The following is a 27,995-nucleotide window of genomic DNA, read 5'->3' as shown; positions in this document are numbered from 1 at the left end:
GTATGTATGTATAGATAGTGTTTATATGTGTGTGTGTATGTATGTATAGATAGTGTTTATATGTGTGTGTGTATGTATGTATAGATAGTGTTTATATGTGTGTTGTGTGTGTATGTATGTATAGATAGTGTTTATATGTGTGTTGTGTGTGTATGTATGTATAGATAGTGTTTATATGTGTGTGTGTGTGTATGTATGTATAGATAGTGTTTATATGTGTGTGTGTGTGTGTATGTATGTATAGATAGTGTTTATGTGTGTGTGTATGTATGTATAGATAGTGTTTATATGTGTGTGTGTATGTATGTATAGATAGTGTTTATATGTGTGTGTGTATGTATGTATAGATAGTGTTTATATGTGGTGTGTGTGTATGTATGTAAAGATAGTGTTTATATATGTGTGTGTGTGTGTGTGTGTGTATGTATGTATAGATAGTGTTTATATGTGTGTGTGTGTATGTATGTATAGATAGTGTTTATATGTGTGTGTGTATGTATGTATAGATAGTGTTTATATATGTGTGTGTATGTATGTATAGATAGTGTTTATGTGTGTGTGTATGTATGTATAGATAGTGTTTATATGTGTGTGTGTATGTATGTATAGATAGTGTTTATATGTGTGTGTGTATGTATGTATAGATAGTGTTTATATGTGTGTGTGTATGTATGTATAGATAGTGTTTATATGTGTGTGTGTGTATGTATGTATAGATAGTGTTTATATGTGTGTGTGTATGTATGTTTAGATAGTGTTTATATGTGTGTGTGTATGTATGTATAGATAGTGTTTATATGTGTGTGTGTATGTATGTATAGATAGTGTTTATATGTGTGTGTGTATGTATGTATAGATAGTGTTTATATGTGTGTGTGTATGTATGTATAGATAGTGTTTATATGTGTGTGTGTATGTATGTATAGATAGTGTTTATATGTGTGTTGTGTGTGTATGTATAGATAGTGTTTATATGTGTGTGTGTATGTATGTATAGATAGTGTTTATATGTGTGTGTGTATGTATGTATAGATAGTGTTTATATGTGTGTGTGTATGTATGTATAGATAGTGTTTATATGTGTGTATAGATAGTGTTTATATGTGTGTGTGTATGTATGTATGTATAGTGTGTTTATATGTGTGTGTATGTATGTATAGATAGTGTTTATGTGTGTATGTATAGATAGTGTTTATATGTGTGTTGTGTATGTATGTATAGATAGTGTTTATATATAGTGTGTGTTGTATATGTGCAGTATGTATGCATGTATAGATAGTGTTTATATGTGTGTTGTGTGTGTATGTATGTATAGATAGTGTTTATATGTGTGTGTGTATGTATGTATAGATAGTGTTTATATGTGTGTTGTGTGTGTATGTATAGATAGTGTTTATATGTGTGTGTGTATGTATGTATAGATAGTGTTTATATGTGTGTTGTGTGTGTATGTATGTATAGATAGTGTTTATATGTGTGTGTGTATGTATGTATAGATAGTGTTTATATGTGTGTGTGTGTATGTATGTATAGATAGTGTTTATAAGTGTGTTGTGTGTGTATGTATAGATAGTGTTTATATGTGTGTTGTGTGTGTATGTATAGATAGTGTTTATATGTGTGTGTGTGTATGTATGTATAGATAGTGTTTATATGTGTGTTGTGTGTGTATGTATGTATAGATAGTGTTTATATGTGTGTGTGTATGTATGTATAGATAGTGTTTATATGTGTGTTGTGTGTGTATGTATGTATAGATAGTGTTTATATGTGTGTTGTGTGTGTATGCATAGATAGTGTTTATGTGTGTGTGTGTGTATGTATAGATAGTGTTTATATGTGTGTGTGTATGTATGTATAGATAGTGTTTATATGTGTGTGTGTATGTATGTATAAATAGTGTTTATATGTGTGTGTGTATGTATGTATAGATAGTGTTTATATGTGTGTGTGTATGTATGTATAGATAGTGTTTATATGTGTGTGTGTATGTATGTATAGATAGTGTTTATATGTGTGTTGTGTGTGTATGTATGTATAGATAGTGTTTATATGTGTGTGTGTGTATGTATGTATAGATAGTGTTTATATGTGTGTGTGTATGTATGTATAGATAGTGTTTATATGTGTGTTGTGTGTGTATGTATAGATAGTGTTTATATGTGTGTGTGTGTGTATGTATAGATAGTGTTTATGTGTGTGTGTATGTATGTATAGATAGTGTTTATATGTGTGTGTGTATGTATGTATAGATAGTGTTTATATGTGTGTGTGTATGTATGTATAGATAGTGTTTATATGTGTGTTGTGTGTGTATGTATAGATAGTGTTTATATGTGTGTGTGTGTGTATGTATAGATAGTGTTTATGTGTGTGTGTATGTATGTATAGATAGTGTTTATATGTGTGTGTGTATGTATGTATAGATAGTGTTTATATGTGTGTTGTGTGTGTATGTATGTATAGATAGTGTTTATATGTGTGTGTGTGTATGTATAGATAGTGTTTATATGTGTGTGTGTGTGTGTGTGTGTGTGTGTGTGTGTGTGTGTGTGTGTATAGATAGTGTTTATATGTGTGTGTGTATGTATGTATAGATAGTGTTTATATGTGTGTGTATATATGTATAGATCGTGTTTATATGTGTGTTGTGTGTGTATGTATGTATAGATAGTGTTTATATGTGTGTTGTGTGTGTATGTATAGATAGTGTTTATATGTGTGTGTATGTATGTATAGATAGTGTTTATATGTGTGTTGTGTGTGTGTGTATATATGTATAGATAGTGTTTATATGTGTGTTGTGTGTGTATGTATGTATAGATAGTGTTTATATGTGTGTTGTGTGTGTATGTATAGATAGTGTTTATATGTGTGTGTGTATGTATGTATAGATAGTGTTTATATGTGTGTTGTGTGTGTATGTATGTATAGATAGTGTTTATATGTGTGTGTGTGTATGTATGTATAGATAGTGTTTATATGTGTGTGTGTGTATGTATAGATAGTGTTTATATGTGTGTGTGTATGTATGTATAGATAGTGTTATATGTGTGTTGTGTGTGTATGTATGTATAGATAGTGTTTATATGTGTGTGTGTGTATGTATGTATAGATAGTGTTTATATGTGTGTGTGTATGTATGTATAGATAGTGTTTATATGTGTGTGTATGAATGTATAGATAGTGTTTATATGTGTGTTGTGTGTATGTATAGATAGTGTTTATATGTGTGTGTGTATGTATGTATAGATAGTGTTTATATGTGTGTTGTGTGTGTATGTATGTATAGATAGTGTTTATATGTGTGTGTGTGTATGTATGTATAGATAGTGTTTATATGTGTGTTGTGTGTGTATGTATGTATAGATAGTGTTTATATGTGTGTTGTGTGTGTATGTATGTATAGATAGTGTTTATATGTGTGTGTGTATGTATGTATAGATAGTGTTTATATGTGTGTGTGTATGTATGTATAGATAGTGTTTATATGTGTGTGTGTATGTATGTATAGATAGTGTTTATATGTGTGTGTGTATGTATGTATAGATAGTGTTTATATGTGTGTGTGTATGTATGTATAGATAGTGTTTATATGTGTGTATAGATAGTGTTTATATGTGTGTGTGTATGTATGTATAGATAGTGTTTATATGTGTGTGTATGTATGTATAGATAGTGTTTATGTGTGTGTTGTGTGTGTATGTATGTATAGATAGTGTTTATATGTGTGTTGTGTGTGTATGTATGTATAGATAGTGTTTATATGTGTGTGTGTATGTATGTATAGATAGTGTTTATATGTGTGTTGTGTGTGTATGCATGTATAGATAGTGTTTATATGTGTGTTGTGTGTGTATGTATGTATAGATAGTGTTTATATGTGTGTTGTGTGTGTATGTATAGATAGTGTTTATATGTGTGTTGTGTGTGTATGTATGTATAGATAGTGTTTATATGTGTGTGTGTATGTATGTATAGATAGTGTTTATATGTGTGTGTGTATGTATGTATAGATAGTGTTTATATGTGTGTTGTGTGTGTATGTATGTATAGATAGTGTTTATATGTGTGTTGTGTGTGTATGTATGTATAGATAGTGTTTATATGTGTGTGTGTGTGTATGTATGTATAGATAGTGTTTATATGTGTGTGTGTGTGTGTATGTATGTATAGATAGTGTTTATGTGTGTGTGTATGTATGTATAGATAGTGTTTATATGTGTGTGTGTATGTATGTATAGATAGTGTTTATATGTGTGTGTGTATGTATGTATAGATAGTGTTTATATGTGTGTGTGTGTATGTATGTAAAGATAGTGTTTATATATGTGTGTGTGTGTGTGTGTATGTATGTATAGATAGTGTTTATATGTGTGTGTGTGTATGTATGTATAGATAGTGTTTATATGTGTGTGTGTATGTATGTATAGATAGTGTTTATATATGTGTGTGTATGTATGTATAGATAGTGTTTATGTGTGTGTGTATGTATGTATAGATAGTGTTTATATGTGTGTGTGTATGTATGTATAGATAGTGTTTATATGTGTGTGTGTATGTATGTATAGATAGTGTTTATATGTGTGTGTGTATGTATGTATAGATAGTGTTTATATGTGTGTGTGTGTATGTATGTATAGATAGTGTTTATATGTGTGTGTGTATGTATGTTTAGATAGTGTTTATATGTGTGTGTGTATGTATGTATAGATAGTGTTTATATGTGTGTGTGTATGTATGTATAGATAGTGTTTATATGTGTGTGTGTATGTATGTATAGATAGTGTTTATATGTGTGTGTGTATGTATGTATAGATAGTGTTTATATGTGTGTGTGTATGTATGTATAGATAGTGTTTATATGTGTGTTGTGTGTGTATGTATAGATAGTGTTTATATGTGTGTGTGTATGTATGTATAGATAGTGTTTATATGTGTGTGTGTATGTATGTATAGATAGTGTTTATATGTGTGTGTGTATGTATGTATAGATAGTGTTTATATGTGTGTATAGATAGTGTTTATATGTGTGTGTGTATGTATGTATAGATAGTGTTTATATGTGTGTGTATGTATGTATAGATAGTGTTTATATGTGTGTTGTGTGTGTATGTATGTATAGATAGTGTTTATATGTGTGTTGTGTGTGTATGTATGTATAGATAGTGTTTATATGTGTGTGTGTATGTATGTATAGATAGTGTTTATATGTGTGTTGTGTGTGTATGCATGTATAGATAGTGTTTATATGTGTGTTGTGTGTGTATGTATGTATAGATAGTGTTTATATGTGTGTTGTGTGTGTATGTATAGATAGTGTTTATATGTGTGTTGTGTGTGTATGTATGTATAGATAGTGTTTATATGTGTTGTGTGTGTATGTATGTATAGATAGTGTTTATATGTGTGTTGTGTGTGTATGTATGTATAGATAGTGTTTATATGTGTGTGTGTGTGTATGTATGTATAGATAGTGTTTATATGTGTGTGTGTGTGTGTATGTATGTATAGATAGTGTTTATGTGTGTGTGTATGTATGTATAGATAGTGTTTATATGTGTGTGTGTATGTATGTATAGATAGTGTTTATATGTGTGTGTGTATGTATGTATAGATAGTGTTTATATGTGTGTGTGTGTGTATGTATGTAAAGATAGTGTTTATATGTGTGTGTGTGTGTGTGTGTGTGTATGTATGTATAGATAGTGTTTATATGTGTGTGTGTGTATGTATGTATAGATAGTGTTTATATGTGTGTGTGTATGTATGTATAGATAGTGTTTATATGTGTGTGTGTATGTATGTATAGATAGTGTTTATATGTGTGTGTGTATGTATGTATAGATAGTGTTTATATATGTGTGTGTATGTATGTATAGATAGTGTTTATATGTGTGTGTGTATGTATGTATAGATAGTGTTTATATGTGTGTGTGTATGTATGTATAGATAGTGTTTATATGTGTGTGTGTATGTATGTATAGATAGTGTTTATATGTGTGTGTGTATGTATGTATAGATAGTGTTTATATGTGTGTGTGTGTATGTATGTATAGATAGTGTTTATATGTGTGTGTGTATGTATGTTTAGATAGTGTTTATATGTGTGTGTGTATGTATGTATAGATAGTGTTTATATGTGTGTGTGTATGTATGTATAGATAGTGTTTATATGTGTGTGTGTATGTATGTATAGATAGTGTTTATATGTGTGTGTGTATGTATGTATAGATAGTGTTTATATGTGTGTGTGTATGTATGTATAGATAGTGTTTATATGTGTGTTGTGTGTGTATGTATAGATAGTGTTTATATGTGTGTGTGTGTGTATGTATAGATAGTGTTTATATGTGTGTGTGTGTGTATGTATAGATAGTGTTTATATGTGTGTGTGTATGTATGTATAGATAGTGTTTATATGTGCTGTGGTCTGTGAGGGGGGGGTGCTGGGCCACGCGTGACGCTGTGGTCTGTGAGGGGGGGGTGCTGGGCCACGCGTGATGCTGTGGTCTGTGAGGGGGGGGTGCTGGGCCACGCGTGACGCTGTGGTCTGTGAGGGGGGGGGGTGCTGGGCCACGCGTGACGCTGTGGTCTGTGAAGCGGTAGGACCAATTCCAGCCCAGTCCCAGCGTTTCCTCCTCTCCCCGAGCTTCGCTCAGTGTTACGCAGTAGTAGTTTGCCGGCGCTGCCGACCAGGCGATGCTTCCGCGGGGTGATCCCTGTTCATCACATTCACGCCACCTCCCGACGCAATGTATACGGGTCCCTGCCCCGCAGAGCGTACAGCGAGGTAAAGGGCTCCCCCAAGGTCACACGGAGCCAGCTTCACCCACTACAAAGGCAGGAAGCTTACTCCTTCAGTCCTCCGCCTGCTATATACCACAGCCCTCCGCCTGCTATATACCGCAGCCCTCCTCCTGCTATATACCACAGCCCTCCTCCTGCTATATACCACAGCCCTCCGCCTGCTATATACCGCAGCCCTCCGCCTGCTATATACCGCAGCCCTCCTCCTGCTATATACCACAGCCCTCCTCCTGCTATATACCACAGCCCTCCGCCTGCTATATACCGCAGCCCTCCTCCTGCTATATACCACAGCCCTCCGCCTGCTATATACCGCAGCCCTCCTCCTGCTATATACCACAGCCCCCCGCCTGCTATATACCACAGCCCTCCGCCTGCTATATACCACAGCCCTCCGCCTGCTATATACCACAGCCCTCCGCCGGCTATATACCACAGCCCTCCGCCTGCTATATACCACAGCCCTCCGCCTGCTATATACCACAGCCCTCCTCCTGCTATATACCACAGCCCCCCGCCTGCTATATACCACAGCCCTCCTCCTGCTATATACCACTGCCCTCCCCCTGCTATATACCACAGCCCTCCGCCTGCTATATACCGCAGCCCTCCTCCTGCTATATACCACAGCCCCCCGCCTGCTATATACCACAGCCCTCCGCCTGCTATATACCACAGCCCTCCGCCTGCTATATACCACAGCCCTCCGCCTGCTATATACCACAGCCCTCAGCCTGCTATATACCACAGCCCTCCGCCTGCTATATACCACAGCCCTCCTCCTGCTATATACCACAGCCCTCCTCCTGCTATATACCACAGCCCTCCGCCTGCTATATACCACAGCCCTCCTCCTGCTATATACCACAGCCCTCCTCCTGCTATATACCACAGCCCTCCTCCTGCTATATACCACAGCCCTCCTCCTGCTATATACCACAGCCCTCCTCCTGCTATATACCACAGCCCTCCTCCTGCTATATACCACAGCCCTCCTCCTGCTATATACCACAGCCCTCCTCCTGCTATATACCACAGCCCTCCTCCTGCTATATACCACAGCCCTCCTCCTGCTATATACCACAGCCCTCCTCCTGCTATATACCACAGCCCTCCCTCCGCCTGCTATATACCACAGCCCTCCTCCTGCTGTATACCACAGCCCTCCTCCTGCTATATACTACAGCCCTCCTCCTGCTATATACCACAGCCCTCCTCCTGCTATATACCACAGCCCTCCGCCTGCTATATACCACAGCCCTCCTCCTGCTATATACTACAGCCCTCCGCCTGCTATATACCACAGCCCTCCGCCTGCTATATACCACAGCCCTCCGCCTGCTATATACCACAGCCCTCCGCCTGCTATATACCACAGCCCTCCTCCTGCTATATACCACAGCCCTCCTCCTGCTATATACCACAGCCCTCCGCCTGCTATATACCACAGCCCTCCGCCTGCTATATACCACAGCCCTCCGCCTGCTATATACCACAGCCCTCCGCCTGCTATATACCTCCCCCTGCTATATACCGCAGCCCTCCCCCCGCTATATACCACAGCCCTCCTCCTGCTATATACCGCAGCCCTCCTCCTGCTATATACCGCAGCCCTCCCCCTGCTATATACCGCAGCCCTCCCCCTGCTATATACCGCAGCCCTCCCCCTGCTATATACCGCAGCCCTCCCCCTGCTATATACCACAGCCCTCCTCCTGCTATATACCACAGCCCTCCGCCTGCTATATACCACAGCCCTCCTCCTGCTATATACCACAGCCCTCCGCCTGCTATATACCACAGCCCTCCTCCTGCTATATACCACAGCCCTCCTCCTGCTATATACCACAGCCCTCCGCCTGCTATATACCACAGCCCTCCGCCTGCTATATACCGCAGCCCTCCTCCTGCTATATACCACAGCCCTCCCCCTGCTATATACCACAGCCCTCCCCCTGCTATATACCACAGCCCCCCGCCTGCTATATACCACAGCCCTCCTCCTGCTATATACCACAGCCCTCCTCCTGCTATATACCACAGCCCTCCGCCTGCTATATACCACAGCCCTCCGCCTGCTATATACCACAGCCCTCCTCCTGCTATATACCACAGCCCTCCGCCTGCTATATACCGCAGCCCTCCTCCTGCTATATACCACAGCCCTCCTCCTGCTATATACCACAGCCCTCCCCCTGCTATATACCACAGCCCTCCCCCTGCTATATACCACAGCCCTCCGCCTGCTATATACCACAGCCCTCCCCCTGCTATATACCACAGCCCTCCGCCTGCTATATACCACAGCCCTCCGCCTGCTATATACCACAGCCCTCCGCCTGCTATATACCACAGCCCTCCTCCTGCTATATACCGCAGCCCTCCGCCTGCTATATACCGCAGCCCTCCGCCTGCTATATACCACAGCCCTCCGCCTGCTATATACCGCAGCCCTCCTCCTGCTATATACCGCAGCCCTCCGCCTGCTATATACCACAGCCCTCCGCCTGCTATATACCACAGCCCTCCTCCTGCTATATACCACAGCCCTCCTCCTGCTATATACCACAGCCCTCCGCCTGCTATATACCACAGCCCTCCCCCTGCTATATACCGCAGCCCTCCCCCTGCTATATACCGCAGCCCTCCCCCTGCTATATACCGCAGCCCTCCCCCTGCTATATACCGCAGCCCTCCCCCTGCTATATACCGCAGCCCTCCCCCTGCTATATACCGCAGCCCTCCGCCTGCTATATACCGCAGCCCTCCCCCTGCTATATACCTCAGCCCTCCTCCTGCTATATACCACAGCCCTCCTCCTGCTATATACCACAGCCCTCCTCCTGCTATATACCACAGCCCTCCTCCTGCTATATACCACAGCCCTCCGCCTGCTATATACCACAGCCCTCCGCCTGCTATATACCACAGCCCTCCTCCTGCTATATACCACAGCCCTCCTCCTGCAATATACCGCAGCCCTCCTCCTGCTATATACCACAGCCCTCCGCCTGCTATATACCGCAGCCCTCCCCCTGCTATATACCGCAGCCCTCCCCCTGCTATATACCGCAGCCCTCCCCCTGCTATATACCACAGCCCTCCGCCTGCTATATACCGCAGCCCTCCCCCTGCTATATACCGCAGCCCTCCGCCTGCTATATACCGCAGCCCTCCGCCTGCTATATACCGCAGCCCTCCGCCTGCTATATACCGCAGCCCTCCGCCTGCTATATACCACAGCCCTCCGCCTGCTATATACCACAGCCCTCCGCCTGCTATATACCACAGCCCTCCGCCTGCTATATACCACAGCCCTCCGCCTGCTATATACCACAGCCCTCCCCCTGCTATATACCACAGCCCCCCGCCTGCTATATACCACAGCCCTCCGCCTGCTATATACCACAGCCCTCCTCCTGCTATATACCGCAGCCCTCCCCCTGCTATATACCACAGCCCTCCTCCTGCTATATACCGCAGCCCTCCCCCTGCTATATACCACAGCCCTCCTCCTGCTATATACCGCAGCCCTCCGCCTGCTATATACCACAGCCCTCCTCCTGCTATATACCACAGCCGCCCTCCTGCTATATACCACAGCCCTCCGCCTGCTATATACCACAGCCCTCCTCCTGCTATATACCGCAGCCCTCCTCCTGCTATATACCGCAGCCCTCCCCCTGCTATATACCGCAGCCCTCCTCCTGCTATATACCACAGCCCTCCGCCTGCTATATACCACAGCCCTCCTCCTGCTATATACCACAGCCCTCCCCCTGCTATATACCACAGCCCTCCCCCTGCTATATACCACAGCCCTCCGCCTGCTATATACCACAGCCCTCCGCCTGCTATATACCACAGCCCTCCTCCTGCTATATACCGCAGCCCTCCGCCTGCTATATACCACAGCCCTCCGCCTGCTATATACCACAGCCCTCCGCCTGCTATATACCGCAGCCCTCCCCCTGCTATATACCACAGCCCTCCTCCTGCTATATACCACAGCCCTCCCCCTGCTATATACCACAGCCCTCCGCCTGCTATATGCCACAGCCCTCCTCCTGCTATATACCACAGCCCTCCTCCTGCTGTATACCACAGCCCTCCTCCTGCTATATACCGCAGCCCTCCGCCTGCTATATACCGCAGCCCTCCGCCTGCTATATACCGCAGCCCTCCGCCTGCTATATACCGCAGCCCTCCTCCTGCTATATACCGCAGCCCTCCGCCTGCTATATACCACAGCCCTCCTCCTGCTATATACCACAGCCCTCCGCCTGCTATATACCACAGCCCTCCGCCTGCTATATACCACAGCCCTCCTCCTGCTATATACCACAGCCCTCCGCCTGCTATATACCACAGCCCTCCTCCTGCTATATACCACAGCCCTCCTCCTGCTATATACCGCAGCCCTCCTCCTGCTATATACCACAGCCCTCCTCCTGCTATATACCACAGCCCTCCGCCTGCTATATACCGCAGCCCTCCGCCTGCTATATGCCACAGCCCTCCTCCTGCTATATACCGCAGCCCTCCTCCTGCTATATACCGCAGCCCTCCTCCTGCTATATACTACAGCCCTCCGCCTGCTATATACCACAGCCCTCCTCCTGCTATATACCACAGCCCTCCTCCTGCTATATACCGCAGCCCTCCCCCTGCTATATACCGCAGCCCTCCGCCTGCTATATACCACAGCCCTCCGCCTGCTATATACTACAGCCCTCCGCCCTCTGTGATTCTCTCCGCAGAGAGGTCATGTGACCTGTGGCCCTCAGTCCTGTGGTCAGGTGACCTGCCCGCACCCCGCGGAGGACGCATGCCTGTGCCCGGTGTGTGACGGCTGCAACTACAGCGGGCGAGACTGCGCCAACGGCGAGAGCTTCCCCGACCCCGAGGAGGAGTGCAGCCGCTGCTCCTGCAGGGTGAGAGGGGGGAGCACAGGGGGGGGGAGGGAGGGAGCTTCCCCGAGGAGGAGTGCATCCGCTGCTCCTGCAGGGTGAGAGGGGGGAGCACAGGGGGGGGGGGGGGAGAGAGCTTCCCCGAGGAGGAGTGCATCCGCTGCTCCTGCAGGGTGAGAGGGGGGAGCACAGGGGGGGGGGGGGGGGGGAGAGCTTCCCCGAGGAGGAGTGCATCCGCTGCTCCTGCAGGGTGAGAGGGGGGGAGCAGGGTGAGAGGGGGGGAGCACGGGGGGGGGGAGGGAGCTTCCCCGACCCCGAGGAGGAGTGCAGCCGCTGCTCCTGCAGGGTGAGAGGGGGGGAGCGCAGGGGGGGGGGGGAGCTTACCCGAGGAGGAGTGCAGCCGCTGCTCCTGCAGGGTGAGAGGGGGGGAGCACGGGGGGGGGGAGGGAGGGAGCTTCCCCGAGGAGGAGTGCATCCTCTGCTCCTGCAGGGTGAGAGGGGGGAGCACAGGGGGGGGGGGAGAGAGCTTCCCCGAGGAGGAGTGCAGCCGGTGCTCCTGCAGGGTGAGAGGGGGGGAGCACGGGGGGGGGGGAGAGATTCCCCGACCCCGAGGAGGAGTGCAGCCACTGCTCCTGCAGGGTGAGAGGGGGGAGCACAGGGGGGGGGAGAGAGCTTCCCCGAGGAGGAGTGCAGCCGCTGCTCCTGCAGGGTGAGAGGGGGGAGAGAGCTTCCCCGAGGAGGAGAGCAGCCGGTGCTCCTGCAGGGTGAGATGGGGGGAGCACAGGGGGGGGGGGGGGAGAGAGCTTCCTCGAGGAGGAGTGCAGCCGGTGCTCCTGCAGGGTGAGAGGGGGGGAGCACAGGGGGGGGGGGGGAGGGAGAGATTCCCCGACCCTGAGGAGGAGTGCAGCCGCTGCTCCTGCAGGGTGAGAGGGGGGGGGGGGAGGGAGATTCCCCGAGGAGGAGTGCAGCCGCTGCTCCTGCAGGGTGAGAGGGGGGAGCGCGGGGGGGGGGGGGCTTCCCGACCCCGAGGAGGAGTGCAGCTGGTGCTCCTGCAGGGTGAGAGGGGGGAGCGCAGGGGGGGGAGAGAGCTTCCCCGACCCCGAGGAGGAGTGCAGCCGGTGCTCCTGCAGGGTGAGAGGGGGGAGCGCAGGGGGGGGGGGCTTCCCGACCCCGAGGAGGAGTGCAGCCGCTGCTCCTGCAGGGTGAGAGGGGGGGAGCGCAGGGGGGGGGGAGAGAGCTTCCCCGAGGAGGAGTGCAGCCGCTGCTCCTGCAGATGTCACACTGTGCTGGGAATATGGAGCAATGCTCTGCAGATATCAGGCTGTGATGGGGTTACAGTGCAATGCTCTGCAGGTATCAGGCAGTGATGGGATTACAGTGCAATGCTCTGCAGATATCAGGCAGTGATGGGATTACAGTGCAATGCTCTGCAGATATCAGGCAGTGATGGGGTTACAGTGCAATGCTCTGCAGATATCAGGCAGTAATGGGGTTAGTGCAATGCTCTGCAGATATCAGGCAGTAATGGGGTTAGTGCAATGCTCTGCAGATATCAGGCAGTGATGGGGTTAAAGTGCAATGCTCTGCAGATATCAGGCTGTGATGGGGTTACAGTGCAATGCTCAGCAGATATCAGGCAGTGATGGGATTACAGTGCAATGCTCTGCAGAAATCAGGCAGTGATGGGATTACAGTGCAATGCACTGCAGATATCAGGCTGTGGTGGGATTACAGTGCAATGCTCTGCAGGTATCAGGCAGTGATGGGATTACAGTGCAATGCTCTGCAGGTATCAGGCAGTGATGGGATTACAGTGCATCTGCTCTGCAGGTATCAGGCAGTGATGGGATTACAGTGCAAGGCTCTGCAGATATCAGGCAGTGATGGGGTTACAGTGCAATGCTCTGCAGATATCAGGCTGTGATGGGGTTACAGTGCAATACTCTGCAGATATCAGGCAGTGATGGGGTTACAGTGCAATGCTCTGCAGGTATCAGGCAGTGATGGGATTACAGTGCAATGCTCTGCAGGTATCAGGCAGTGATGGGGTTACAGTGCAATGCTCTGCAGATATCAGGCTGTGATGGGGTTACAGTGCAATGCTCTGCAGATATCAGGCAGTGATGGGGTTACAGTGCAATGCTCTGCAGATATCAGGCAGTGATGGGATTACAGTGCAATGCTCTGCAGCTATCAGGCAGTGATGGGGTTACAGTGCAATGCTCTGCAGATATCAGGCAGTAATGGGGTTAGTGCAATGCTCTGCAGATATCAGGCAGTAATGGGGTTAGTGCAATGCTCTGCAGATATCAGGCTGTGATGGGGTTACAGTGCAATGCTCTGCAGTTATCAGGCAGTGATGGGATTACAGTGCAATGCTCTGCAGAAATCAGGCAGTGATGGGATTACAGTGCAATGCTCTGCAGATATCAGGCTGTGGTGGGATTACAGTGCAATGCTCTGCAGAAATCAGGCAGTGATGGGATTACAGTGCAATGCTCTGCAGATATCAGGCTGTGGTGGGATTACAGTGCAATGCTCTGCAGGTATCAGGCAGTGATGGGATTACAGTGCAAGGCTCTGCAGATATCAGGCAGTGATGGGGTTACAGTGCAATGCTCTGCAGATATCAGGCTGTGATGGGGTTACAGTGCAATGCTCTGCAGATATCAGGCAGTGATGGGGTTACAGTGCAATGCTCTGCAGGTATCAGGCAGTGATGGGATTACAGTGCAATGCTCTGCAGGTATCAGGCAGTGATGGGGTTACAGTGCAATGCTCTGCAGGTATCAGGCAGTGATGGGATTAAAGTGCAATGCTCTGCAGGTATCAGGCAGTGATGGGGTTACAGTGCAATGCTCTGCAGATATCAGGCTGTGATGGGGTTACAGTGCAATGCTCTACAGATATCAGGCAGTGATGGGGTTACAGTGCAATGCTCTGCAGATATCAGGCAGTGATGGGATTACAGTGCAATGCTCTACAGATATCAGGCAGTGATGGGATTACAGTGCAATGCTCTGCAGATATCAGGCAGTGATGGGATTACAGTGCAATGCTCTGCAGATATCAGGCAGTGACGGGGTTACAGTGCAATGCTCTGCAGATATCAGGCAGTGACGGGGTTACAGTGCAATGCTCTGCAGATATCAGGCAGTGATGGGATTACAGTGCAATGCTCTGCAGATATCAGGCAGTGACGGGGTTACAGTGCAATGCTCTGCAGATATCAGGCAGTGACGGGGTTACAGTGCAATGCTCTGCAGATATCAGGCAGTGACGGGGTTACAGTGCAATGCTCTGCAGATATCAGGCAGTGATGGGGTTACATTGCAATGCTCTGCAGTGACGGGGTTACATTGCAATGCTCTGCAGGTATCAGGCAGTGATGGGGTTACAGTGCAATGCTCTGCAGATATCAGGCAGTGATGGGATTACAGTGCAATGCTCTGCAGATATCAGGCAGTGATGGGGTTACAGTGCAATGCTCTGCAGAAATCAGGCAGTGATGGGATTACAGTGCAATGCTCTGCAGATATCAAGCAGTGATGGGATTACAGTGCAATGCTCTGCAGATATCAGGCAGTGATGGGGTTACAGTGCAATGCTCTGCAGATATCAGGCAGTGATGGGATTACAGTGCAATGCTCTGCAGGTATCAGGCAGTGATGGGGTTACAGTGCAATGCTCTGCAGGTATCAGGCAGTGATGGGATTACAGTGCAATGCTCTGCAGATATCAGGCAGTGATGGGATTACAGTGCAATGCTCTGCAGATATCAGGCAGTGATGGGATTACAGTGCAATGCTCTGCAGATATCAGGCAGTGATGGGATTACAGTGCAATGCTCTGCAGGTATCAGGCAGTGATGGGATTACAGTGCAATGCTCTGCAGGTATCAGGCAGTGATGGGGTTACAGTGCAATGCTCTGCAGGTATCAGGCTGTGATGGGATTACAGTGCAATGCTCTGCAGATATCAGGCAGTGATGGGGTTACAGTGCAATGCTCTGCAGGTATCAGGCAGTGATGGGATTACAGTGCAATGCTCTGCAAATATCAGGCAGTGATGGGGTTACAGTGCAATGCTCTGCAGGTATCAGGCAGTGATGGGATTACAGTGCAATGCTCTGCAGGTATCAGGCAGTGATGGGGTTACAGTGCAATGCTCTGCAGATATCAGGCAGTGATGGGATTACAGTGCAATGCTCTGCAGGTATCAGGCAGTGATGGGGTTACAGTGCAATGCTCTGCAGATATCAGGCTGTGATGGGATTACAGTGCAATGCTCTGCAGATATCAGGCAGTGATGGGGTTACAATGCAATGCTCTGCAGATATCAGGCAGTGATGGGGTTACAGTGCAATGCTCTGCAGGTATCAGCCAGTGATGGGATTACAGTGCAATGCTCTGCAGGTATCAGGCAGTGATGGGATTACAGTGCAATGCTCTGCAGATATCAGGCAGTGATGGGATTACAGTGCAATGCTCTGCAGGTATCAGGCAGTTATGGGATTACAGTGCAATGCTCTGCAGGTATCAGGCAGTTATGGGATTACAGTGCAATGCTCTGCAGATATCAGGCTGTGATGGGATTACAGTGCAATGCTCTGCAGGTATCAGGCAGTGATGGGGTTACAGTGCAATGCTCTGCAGGTATCAGGCAGTGATGGGATTACAGTGCAATGCTCTGCAGGTATCAGGCAGTGATGGGATTACAGTGCAATGCTCTGCAGATATCTTGCAGTGATGGGGTTACAGTGCAATGCTCTGCAGGTATCAGGCAGTGATGGGATTACAGTGCAATGCTCTGCAGATATCAGGCAGTGATGGGATTACAGTGCAATGCTCTGCAGATATCAGGCAGTGATGGGATTACAGTGCAATGCTCTGCAGATATCAGGCAGTGATGGGATTACAGTGCAATGCTCTGCAGATATCAGGCTGTGATGGGATTACAGTGCAATGCTCTGCAGGTATCAGGCAGTGATGGGGTTACAGTGCAATGCTCTGCAGATATCAGGCAGTGACGGGGTTACAGTGCAAGGCTCTGCAGGTATCAGGCAGTGATGGGGTTACAGTGCAATGCTCTGCAGATATCAGGCAGTAACGGGGTTACAGTGCAAGGCTCTGCCGGTATCAGGCAGTGATGGGATTACAGTGCAATGCTCTGCAGGTATCAGGCAGTGATGGGATTACAGTGCATTGCTCTGCAGATATCAGGCAGTGATGGGATTACAGTGCAATGCTCTGCAGGTATCAGGCAGTGATGGGGTTACAGTGCAATGCTCTGCAGATATCAGGCAGTGATGGGATTACAGTGCAATGCTCTGCAGATATCAGGCAGTGATGGGATTACAGTGCAAGGCTCTGCAGATATCAGGCAGTGATGGGGTTACAGTGCAATGCTCTGCAGATATCAGGCAGTGATGGGGTTACAGTGCAATGCTCTGCAGATATCAGGCAGTGATGGGATTACAGTGCAATGCTCTGCAGATATCAGGCAGTGATGGGATTACAGTGCAATGCTCCTCAGATATCAGGCAGTGATGGGATTACAGTGCAATGCTCTGCAGATATCAGGCAGTGATGGGATTACAGTGCAATGCTCCTCAGATATCAGGCAGTGATGGGATTACAGTGCAATGCTCTGCAGATATCAGGCAGTGATGGGATTACAGTGCAATGCTCCTCAGATATCAGGCAGTGATGGGATTACAGTGCAATGCTCTGCAGATATCAGGCAGTGATGGGATTACAGTGCAATGCTCTGCAGATATCAGGCTGTGATGGGGTTACAGTGCAATGCTTTGCAGATGGCAGGCAGTGATGGGATTACAGTGCAATGCTCTGCAGGTATCAGGCAGTGATGGGATTACAGTGCAAGGCTCTGCAGATATTAGGCTGTGATGGGATTACAGTGCAATGCTCTGCAGATATCAGGCAGTGATGGGGTTACAGTGCAATGCTCTGCAGATATCAGGCAGTGATGGGATTACAGTGCAATGCTCTGCAGGTATCAGGCTGTGATGGTATTACAGTGCAATGCTCTGCAGATATCAGGCAGTGATGGGGTTACAGTGCAATGCTCTGCAGATATCAGGCAGTGATGGGATTACAGTGCACGGCTCTGCAGATATCAGGCAGTGATGGGATTACAGTGCAATGCTCTGCAGATATCAGGCAGTGATGGGATTACAGTGCAATGCTCTGCAGATATCAGGCAGTGATGGGGTTACAGTGCAATGCTCTGCAGATAGCAGGCAGTGATGGGATTACAGTGCAATGCTCTGCAGATAGCAGGCAGTGATGGGATTACAGTGCAATGCTCTGCAGATAGCAGGCAGTGATGGGATTACAGTGCAATGCTCTGCAGATAGCAGGCAGTGATGGGATTACAGTGCAATGCTCTGCAGATAGCAGGCAGTGATGGGATTACAGTGCAATGCTCTGCAGATATCAGGCAGTGATGGGATTACAGTGCAATGCTCTGCAGATAGCAGGCAGTGATGGGGTTACAGTGCAGTGCAATGCTCTGCAGATATCAGGCAGTGATGGGATTACAGTGCAATGCTCTGCAGATATCAGACAGTGATGGGATTTCAGTGCAATGCTCTGCATGTATCAGGCAGTGATGGGATTACAGTGCAATGCTCTGCAGGTATCAGGCAGTGATGGGATTACAGTGCAATGCTCTGCAGATATCAGGCAGTGATGGGGTTACAGTGCAATGCTCTGCAGGTATCAGGCAGTGACGGGATTACAGTGCAATGCTCTGCAGGTATCAGGCAGTGATGGGATTACAGTGCAATGCTCTGCAGGTATCAGGCAGTGATGGGGTTACAGTGCAATGCTCTGCAGATATCAGGCAGTGATGGGATTACAGTACAATGCTCTGCAGATAGCAGGCAGTGATGGGGTTACAGTGCAGTGCAATGCTCTGCAGATATCAGGCAGTGATGGGATTACAGTGCAATGCTCTGCAGATATCAGACAGTGATGGGATTTCAGTGCAATGCTCTGCATGTATCAGGCAGTGATGGGATTACAGTGCAATGCTCTGCAGGTATCAGGCAGTGATGGGATTACAGTGCAATGCTCTGCAGATATCAGGCAGTGATGGGGTTACAGTGCAATGCTCTGCAGGTATCAGGCAGTGACGGGATTACAGTGCAATGCTCTGCAGGTATCAGGCAGTGATGGGATTACAGTGCAATGCTCTGCAGGTATCAGGCAGTGATGGGATTGCAATGCTCTGCATGTATCAGGCAGTGATGGTATTTCAGTGCAATGCTCTGCAGATATCAGGCAGTGATGGGATTACAGTGCAATGCTCTGCAGATATCAGGCTGTGATGGGATTACAGTGCAATGCTCTGCAGGTATCAGTGTTCTTGTCTTTCCGTGTCCCTCTCAGGACGGGGAGGTGACCTGCGTGTCTGTGCCCTGTCCCCGTGTGTCCTGTCTGTACCCGGTGACCCCCCCCGGGGAATGCTGCCCGCGGTGCGCTGGCATCTGCAAACACAACGGGCGCGCCTACCAGAGCGGAGACGCCTTCCAGGCGCCCGGGGACGTCTGCACCAAGTGCGCCTGCCAGGTGAGCTGTCCCCGAGCAGGGTGACCCGGTGACAATGACAGGAGCCAGCCTGTCCCCGAGCAGGGTGACCCCATGACAATGACAGAAGCCAGCCTGTCCCAGAGCAGGGTGACACTGACAGGAGCCAGCCTGTCCATGAGCAGGGTGACAATGACAATGACAGGAGCCCAGCTGTATCTAAGCAGGGTGACACAGTGACAATGACAGGAGCCAGCCTGTCCCAGAGCAGGGTGACACAGTGACAATGACAGGAGCCAGCCTGTCCCTGAGCAGGGTGACACTGACAGGAGCCAGCCTGTCCATGAGCAGGGTGACACAGTGACAGTGACAGGAGCCATCCTGTCCCTGAGCAGGGTGTGTATTGTATGTCTTTATTTATATAGCGCCATTAATGTACATAGCGCGTCACAGCAGTAATACACGGGACACTCATATAAGTAACAAATAATACAAATAACACATAATGAGAATAAGTGCTTCAGACATAAAAGTAACATTAAGGAAGAGGAGTCCCTGCCCCAAAGAGCTTACAATCTAATCAGTATGTAGGAAGAACGTACAGAGACAGTAGGAGGGTGTTCTGGTAAGTGCGTCTGCAGGGGGCTAAGGTTTATGTATGAGGTGTTAATTATCAGCCACGGTGCTACTCATATACTTCCCAAAGGTGGGTCTTAAAGGTGGATAGAGAGGGTGTTAGTCGGATATTGAGGATATATTGACGACACACAAATATACTTTTCAACACCTGTCCTTACACCTGCTGTACAGACCAAAGTTTCTGAATGTCTCTCTGCTATATCATCCTGGATGGCCCTCCGCCGCCTTAAACTCAACATGGCTAAAACAGAGCTCCTCATACTTCCTCCCAAACCTGGCCCTACTACCTCCTTCCACATTACTGTGCGATCATTCACCCAGTAGCCCAAGCACGCTGCCTAGGGGTCACACTCGACTCCTCTCTCACATTCGCCCCTCACATTCAAAACATTTCTAAAACTTGTCGCTTTTTCCTCCGCAATATAACAAAGATACGCCCTTTCCTCTGTTACTCGACTGTTAAATCTCTGACTCGGGCCCTCATTCTCTCCCGTCTCGACTTCTGTAACCTCCTGCTGTCCGGCCTTCCTGCCTCTCACCTGTCTCCCCTAAAATCTATCCTAAACGCTGCTGCCAGAATCACTCTACTCTTTCCTAGATCTGTCTCAGCGTCTCCCCTCATGAAATCCCTCTCCTGGCTTCCGATCAAATCCCGCATCTCACACTCCATTCTTCTACTCACTTTTAAAGCTTTACACTCTTCTGCCCCTCCTTACATCTCAGCCCTAATTTCTCGTTATGCACCATCCCGAGTCTTGCGTTCTTCTCAAGGATGTCTTCTCTCTACCCCCTTTGTATCTAAAGCCCTCTCCCGCCTTAAACCTTTCTCACTGACTGCCCCACACCTCTGGAATGCCCTTCCCCTCAGTACCCGACTAGCACCCACTCTATCCACCTTTAAGACCCACCTTAAAACACACTTGCTTAACGAAGCATATGAGTAGATCTGTGGCTGATACTATACACGATACATAAAGCTTGGCCCCCTGCAGACGCACTTACCAGAACTCCCTCCTACTGTCTCTGTACGTCCTCCTACCTACCAATTAGATTGTAAGCTTCTCGGGGCAGGGACTCCTCTTCCGAAATGTTACTTTTATGTCTGAAGCACTTCTCCCCTCTATGTGTTATTTGTATTATTTGTTATTTATATGATTGTCGTGTGTATTACTGCTGTGACGCGCTACGTACATTAATGGCGCTATATAAATAAAGACACGCATACAGCTGAGATGTGCAGTCTGGGATAGATAATATCCTCCTTTCCAGTGTAGTTCAAATCCAGGATTCAGGGGCAGTAGGTGTCGTGTTGTCCACTTGTTTCACTCCTGTTGCGCTCCCTTTTAAATTCCACACTGCAGGCTGCATAAACAATGGCTCCTTTGAAGCTGTCCTGCTTTAGGCTAAGGCCCCGCTCCCTCAGTCAGCGCGCCCACACTGCAGACAGGCGGGGCGCTGACAGACACAGACCGCGATATGCGGTCACTCTCACACACGCAGGCACTCATACACACGCAGGCAGGCACTCATACAAACACGCAGGCACTCATACACACACACACACACGCAGGCACACACACACACACACACACACACAGGCACTCATACACACACACACACACACACACAGGCACTCATACACACGCAGGCAGGCACTCATACACACACGCAGGCACTCTCACACACACGCACGCAGGCACTCATACACACACGCAGGCACTCTCACACACACGCACGCAGGCACTCATACACACACGCAGGCACTCTCACACACACGCACGCAGGCACTCATACACACACACACGCAGGCACTCATACACACACACACAGGCACTCATACACACGCACGCAGGCACTCATACACACGCACGCAGGCACTCATACACACGCACGCACGCAGGCACTCATACACACGCACGCACGCACGCAGGCACTCATACACATACGCAGGCACTCATATACACACACACGCAGGCACTCTCACAGACACACACACACACACACACACAGGCACTCATACACACACACACACACACACAGGCACTCATACACACGCAGGCAGGCACTCATACACACACGCAGGCACTCTCACACACACGCACGCAGGCACTCATACACGCACGCAGGCACTCATACACACACGCAGGCACTCTCACACACACGCACGCAGGCACTCATACACACACACACACGCAGGCACTCTCACAGACACACACACACACACACACACACAGGCACTCATACACACACACACACACACAGGCACTCATACACATACGCAGGCACTCATACACACACACACACGCAGGCACTCTCACAGACACACACACACACACACACAGGCACTCATACACACACACACACACACACACACACAGGCACTCATACACACGCAGGCAGGCACTCATACACACACGCAGGCACTCTCACACACACGCACGCAGGCACTCATACACACACACACACACACACAGGCACTCATACACACGCACGCAGGCACTCATACACACGCACGCACGCAGGCACTCATACACATACGCAGGCACTCATACACACGCACGCAGGCACTCTCACAGACACACACACACACACACACACAGGCACTCATACACACACACACACACACACAGGCACTCATACACACACACAGGCACTCATATACATACACGCAGGCACTCATACACACACGCAGGCACTCTCACACACGCAGGCACTCTCACACACACACACGCACACGCAGGCACTCACACACACACACACGCACACACTCATAAACATACACACACAGACAGAGGCAGGCACTCGCACTCAGGCACACACATACACAAACACAGACAGACACTCAGACACACACACGCAGGCACTCATACACACACGCAGACACACACACACACACAGACAGAGGCAGGCACTCACGCACTCAGACACACACACACACAGACAGGCACGCACGCACTCAGACACACACATACACACACACAGACAGGCACTCACGCACTCATACACACACACAGACAGGCACGCACGCACTCAGACACACACACAGACACGCACTCACCTGCTTTCACTCCACACTCCTCCCCGCTCCCCGAAGCCTCTCCTCCTCCCGAAGCCTCCCCTCCCCATTGGCTCACAGCCACACCACGTGACGCGTCAACGCTAGGGATCACCCTTCTCTTGTATCCCGTAGCGGCTGAGGCGCCACAGCGTGTAGTGCGCTGTGCCGCCAGGGAGGACCGGGACCGGCTCGCGAGGATTCCCCTGCTGGTGGGGAACTCACGTGGGGCCGGCGGGCGCACCGGGTCCCAGGCCTAACATGTAGCTGCTGCCCCAGTCTGTCTCTAGCTGCAGTATATAGGTCTTACAGGTCACCGGATGGGATTAGGTGCTACCCTGACAGCCTGATTAGCACATGTGAGGCACATAAAAACCAATGGTACTGCTAAACAGACTGTCATCCTACCTCGGTGTTACAAGTTTCATTTAATTAAGAGGCACAGCAAGGGGTTATTTGGAGACAGTGACAGGAGCCATCCTGTCCCTGAGCAGGGTGACACGGTGACAGTGACAGGAGCCATCCTGTCCCTGAGCAGGGTGACACGGTGACAGGATCCAGCCTGTCCCTGAGCAGGGTGACACGGTGACAGTGATAGGAGCCATCCTGTCCCTGAGCAGGGTGACACGGTGACAGTGACAGGAGCCAGCCTGTCCCTGAGCAGGGTGACACGGTGACAGGAACCAGCCTGTCCCTGAGCAGGGTGACACAGTGACAGTGATAGGAGCCATCCTGTCCCTGAGCAGGGTGACACGGTGACAGTGACAGGAGCCATCCTGTCCCTGAGCAGGGTGACACGGTGACAGTGACAGGAGCCAGCATGTCCCTGAGCAGGGTGATACGGTGACAGTGACAGGAGCCAGCCTGTCCCTGAGCAGGGTGACACTGTGACAGGAGCCAGCCTGTCCCTGAGCAGGGTGACACAGTGACAGTGACAGGAGCCAGCCTGTCCCTGAGCAGGGTGACACGGTGACAGTGACAGGAGACAGCCTATCCCTGAGCAGGGTGACACGGTGACAGTGACACGAGCCAGCCTGTCCCTGAGCAGGGTGACACGGTGACAGTGACAGGAGCCATGCTGTCCCTGAGCAGGGTGACACTGTGACAGTGACAGGAGCCATACTGTCCCTGAGCAGGGTGACACTGTGACAGGAGCCACACTGTCCCTGAGCAGGGTGACACGGTGACAGTGACAGGAGGTGACACAGTGACAATAACAGGAGCCAGTCTGTCCCTGAGCAGGGTGACATAGTGACAATGACAGGACCCAGCCTGTCCCTGAGCAGGGTGACACGGTGACAGTGACAGGAGGTGACAAGGTGACAGTGACAGGAGGTAACACAAATAGAAGGGACCTTTGGCTCATTGAACAGAAGTTTTTCTCCATTCTGACTGCCACGCATGTCCCTCCCACAGAATGAGCTGGTGACATGCCAGCGGATACAGTGTGCCCACGACTGCAGTCACCCGGTCCCCTCCCCGCCGGCGTCCTGCTGTCCTGTGTGTGACCGCTGCTTCTATAAGAGCTGGGAATACTCTAACCGCGTGACCTTCACCCCCACGTCTGACCCCTGCCAGCGCTGCGTGTGCCTGGACGGCAGTGTCACCTGCACCGACGTGGTGTGCCCGCAGGCCCCGTGTGCCAACCCAGTCAGCAAGCCTGGCCAGTGCTGCAAGGAGTGCCCAGGTACGAGGTAGATAGGAGAGCGAGGGGTTAAACGTGAGGGGAACTCACGGAGGACATGGCACAGGGCACAGAGTACCTGTCACAGGGCACAGAGTACCTGTCACAGGGCACAGAGTACCTGTCACAGGGCACAGAGTACCTGTCATGGGCACAGAGTACTTTTCACAGGGCACAGAGTAATTAAGGCAGCTGGGTATATACAGTATGCATTATATTGTGTATAAGCACCCCAGTACTTTATATTGTGTATAAGCACAGCCGCCAGTACTTTATATTGCGCAGAATTGCATACTGTTATTATATAGGATATACAATAGTAGTGTGTGTCACTGCATGTACTATACAACACTGTTGTGTTGTACATTGTAAATACACCACAATTACGTTCTACACTGTATGCTGTTATTACAGTACTGTTACACACAATGCTGCGCTGTTATTACAGTACTGTTACACACAATGCTGCGCTGTTATTACAGTACTGTTACACTGTTACACACAATGCTGCGCTGTTATTACAGTACTGTTACACACAATGCTGCGCTGTTATTACAGTACTGTTACACACAATGCTGCACTGTTATTACAGTACTGTTACACACAATGCTGCACTGTTATTACAGTACTGTTACACTGTTACACACAATGCTACGCTGTTATTACAGTACTGTTACACACAATGCTGCACTGTTACTGTATTACAGTACTGTTACACTGTTACACACAATGCTACGCTGTTATTACAGTACTGTTACATACAATGCTGCGCTGTTATTACAGTACTGTTACATACAATGCTGCGCTGTTATTACAGTACTGTTACACTGTTACATACAATGCTGCGCTGTTATTACAGTACTGTTACACTGTTACACACAATGCTACGCTGTTATTACAGTACTGTTACACACAATGCTGCACTGTTATTACAGTACTGTTACACTGTTACACACAATGCTACGCTGTTATTACAGTACTGTTACACACAATGCTGCACTGTTACTGTATTACAGTACTGTTACACTGTTACACACAATGCTACGCTGTTATTACAGTACTGTTACATACAATGCTGCGCTGTTATTACAGTACTGTTACACTGTTACATACAATGCTGCGCTGTTATTACAGTACTGTTACACTGTTACACACAATGCTGCGCTGTTATTACAGTACTGTTACACACAATGCTGTGCTGTTATTACAGTACTGTTACACTGTTACACACAATGCTGTGCTGTTATTACAGTACTGTTACACACAATGCTGCGCTGTTACTACAGTACTGTTACACACAATGCTGCACTGTTATTACAGTACTGTTACACACAATGCTGCGTTGTTATTACAGTACTGTTTCACTGTTACACACAATGCTGCGCTGTTATTACAGTACTGTTACACACACAATGCTGCGCTGTTATTACAGTACTGTTACACACAATGCTGCGCTGTTATTACAGTACTGTTACACACACAATGCTGCGCTGTTATTACAGTACTGTTACACTGTTACACACAATGCTGCGCTGTTATTACAGTACTGTTACACTGTTACACACAATGCTGCGCTGTTATTACAGTACTGTTACACACAATGCTGCGCTGTTATTACAGTACTGTTACACACACAATGCTGCGCTGTTATTACAGTACTGTTACACTGTTACACACAATGCTGCGCTGTTATTACAGTACTGTTACACTGTTACACACAATGCTGCGCTGTTATTACAGTACTGTTACACACAATGCTGCGCTGTTATTACAGTACTGTTACACTGTCACACACAATGCTGCGCTGTTATTACAGTACTGTTACACACAATGCTGCGCTGTTATTACAGTACTGTTACACACACAATGCTGCGCTGTTATTACAGTACTGTTACACTGTTACACACAATGCTGCTCTGTTATTACAGTACTGTTACACTGTTACACACAATGCTGCGCTGTTATTACAGTACTGTTACACACAATGCTGCGCTGTTATTACAGTACTGTTACACACAATGCTGCACAGAGTAGCTGTCATGGGCACAGAGTACCTGTCACAGGGCACAGAGTACCTGTCACAGGGCACAGAGTACCTGTCACATGGCATAGAGTAATGAAGGCAGCTGGGTATATACAGTATGCATTATATTGTGTATAAGCACAGCCCCCAGTACTTTATATTGCGCAGAATTGCATACTGTTATTATATAGGATATACAATAGTAGTGTGTGTCACTGCATGTACTATATATTTCTGAAAGCACTGTATGTCTGCGTCCCTAGAGGCAATCTCATTGGTCCCTTGGCCTGCCCGCCCCCGCACCTCTCATTGGCCTGAGGCAGAGTGACGGGCAAACACACACACACACACACACACACACACACACACACACACACACACACACACCCTCACACACACACACCCCCATCCCCCCTCACACACACCCCCCCCCCTCACACACACACACACACACCCTCACTATCCCCCGTCAGTTGGACCGCAGCTCACCTTCCACACACACCCCCCCTCCTCTCCCGGTGCCCCTCACTCTCTCCCCCTACCTCACCCAAATCCCCACGCTCCGCAACATCCCCAGCCGCACCATCACCCTCACCGTGCGCCGCGGCCCTCCTGCTCAGCAGCAAACTCCAGGCTCCTCCCCCCTCGCGGCGCGGCCCGGGCCTCCTGCTCTCCCCCTCACGTGCGCCGCTACCGGAGAGGGGAAGCGCGGCGCGGGACACCCCCTCACGTGCGCCGCTACCGTAGAGGGGAAGCGCGGCGCGGGACTCCCCCTCACGTGCGCCGCTACCGGAGAGGGGAAGCGCGGCGCGGGACTCCCCCTCACGTGCGCCGGCTCCCGGACGGAGGGGAAGCGCGGCGCGGGACTCCCCCTCACGTGCGCCGGCTCCCGGACGGAGGGGAAGCGCGGCGCGGGTCTCCTGCCACTCTTGCCCCCCCCAGCTTCCCGAACTCACCTCCTGCCCCAGCCAGATGCCACGGGGTCAAGGTAAGTCACCCACCGTCTCCCACCCACGCACTGTCACCCAGTCACACACCCAGTCACCCACACACCCACCCAGTCACCCACCCACTCACTCAGTCACCCTCTCAGTCACCCACCCACTCACTCAGTCACCCTCTCTGTCACCCACCCACCCACTCAGTCACCCACCCACTCAGTCACCCACCCAGTCACTTTCACCCAGTCACCCACCCACTCACTCAGTCACCCTCTCAGTCACCCACCCACCCACTCAGTCACCCACCCACTCAGTAACCCACCCACCCACTCACTTAGTCACCCAAAAACTCACTTAGTCACCCACCCACTCACTCAGTC

General features: G+C 48.7%; 1 protein-coding gene across 1 annotated transcript in view; it reads left to right on the top strand.

The window, feature by feature from the left end:
- Window positions 1-11,570: 11,570 nt before the first annotated feature.
- Window positions 11,571-27,995, top strand: part of LOC142486096 (kielin/chordin-like protein) — a gene marked incomplete at both ends in the record, with an annotated part of 171,133 nt that continues 154,708 nt past the window's right edge. Inside the window, 3 exons of the mRNA XM_075584755.1 lie at window positions 11,571-11,744; window positions 19,136-19,315; window positions 24,384-24,654. Coding sequence (XP_075440870.1) covers window positions 11,571-11,744; window positions 19,136-19,315; window positions 24,384-24,654 — 625 coding nt within the window. The remainder of the gene's footprint in view (window positions 11,745-19,135; window positions 19,316-24,383; window positions 24,655-27,995) is intronic.

The sequence above is a fragment of the Ascaphus truei genome, unplaced genomic scaffold (assembly GCF_040206685.1).
Source record: "Ascaphus truei isolate aAscTru1 unplaced genomic scaffold, aAscTru1.hap1 HAP1_SCAFFOLD_736, whole genome shotgun sequence".
In the NCBI taxonomy this organism is placed as follows: domain Eukaryota; kingdom Metazoa; phylum Chordata; class Amphibia; order Anura; family Ascaphidae; genus Ascaphus; species Ascaphus truei.
Note: the sequence above shows the minus strand (reverse complement) of the source record. Positions and strands in the feature narration are given on the sequence as shown.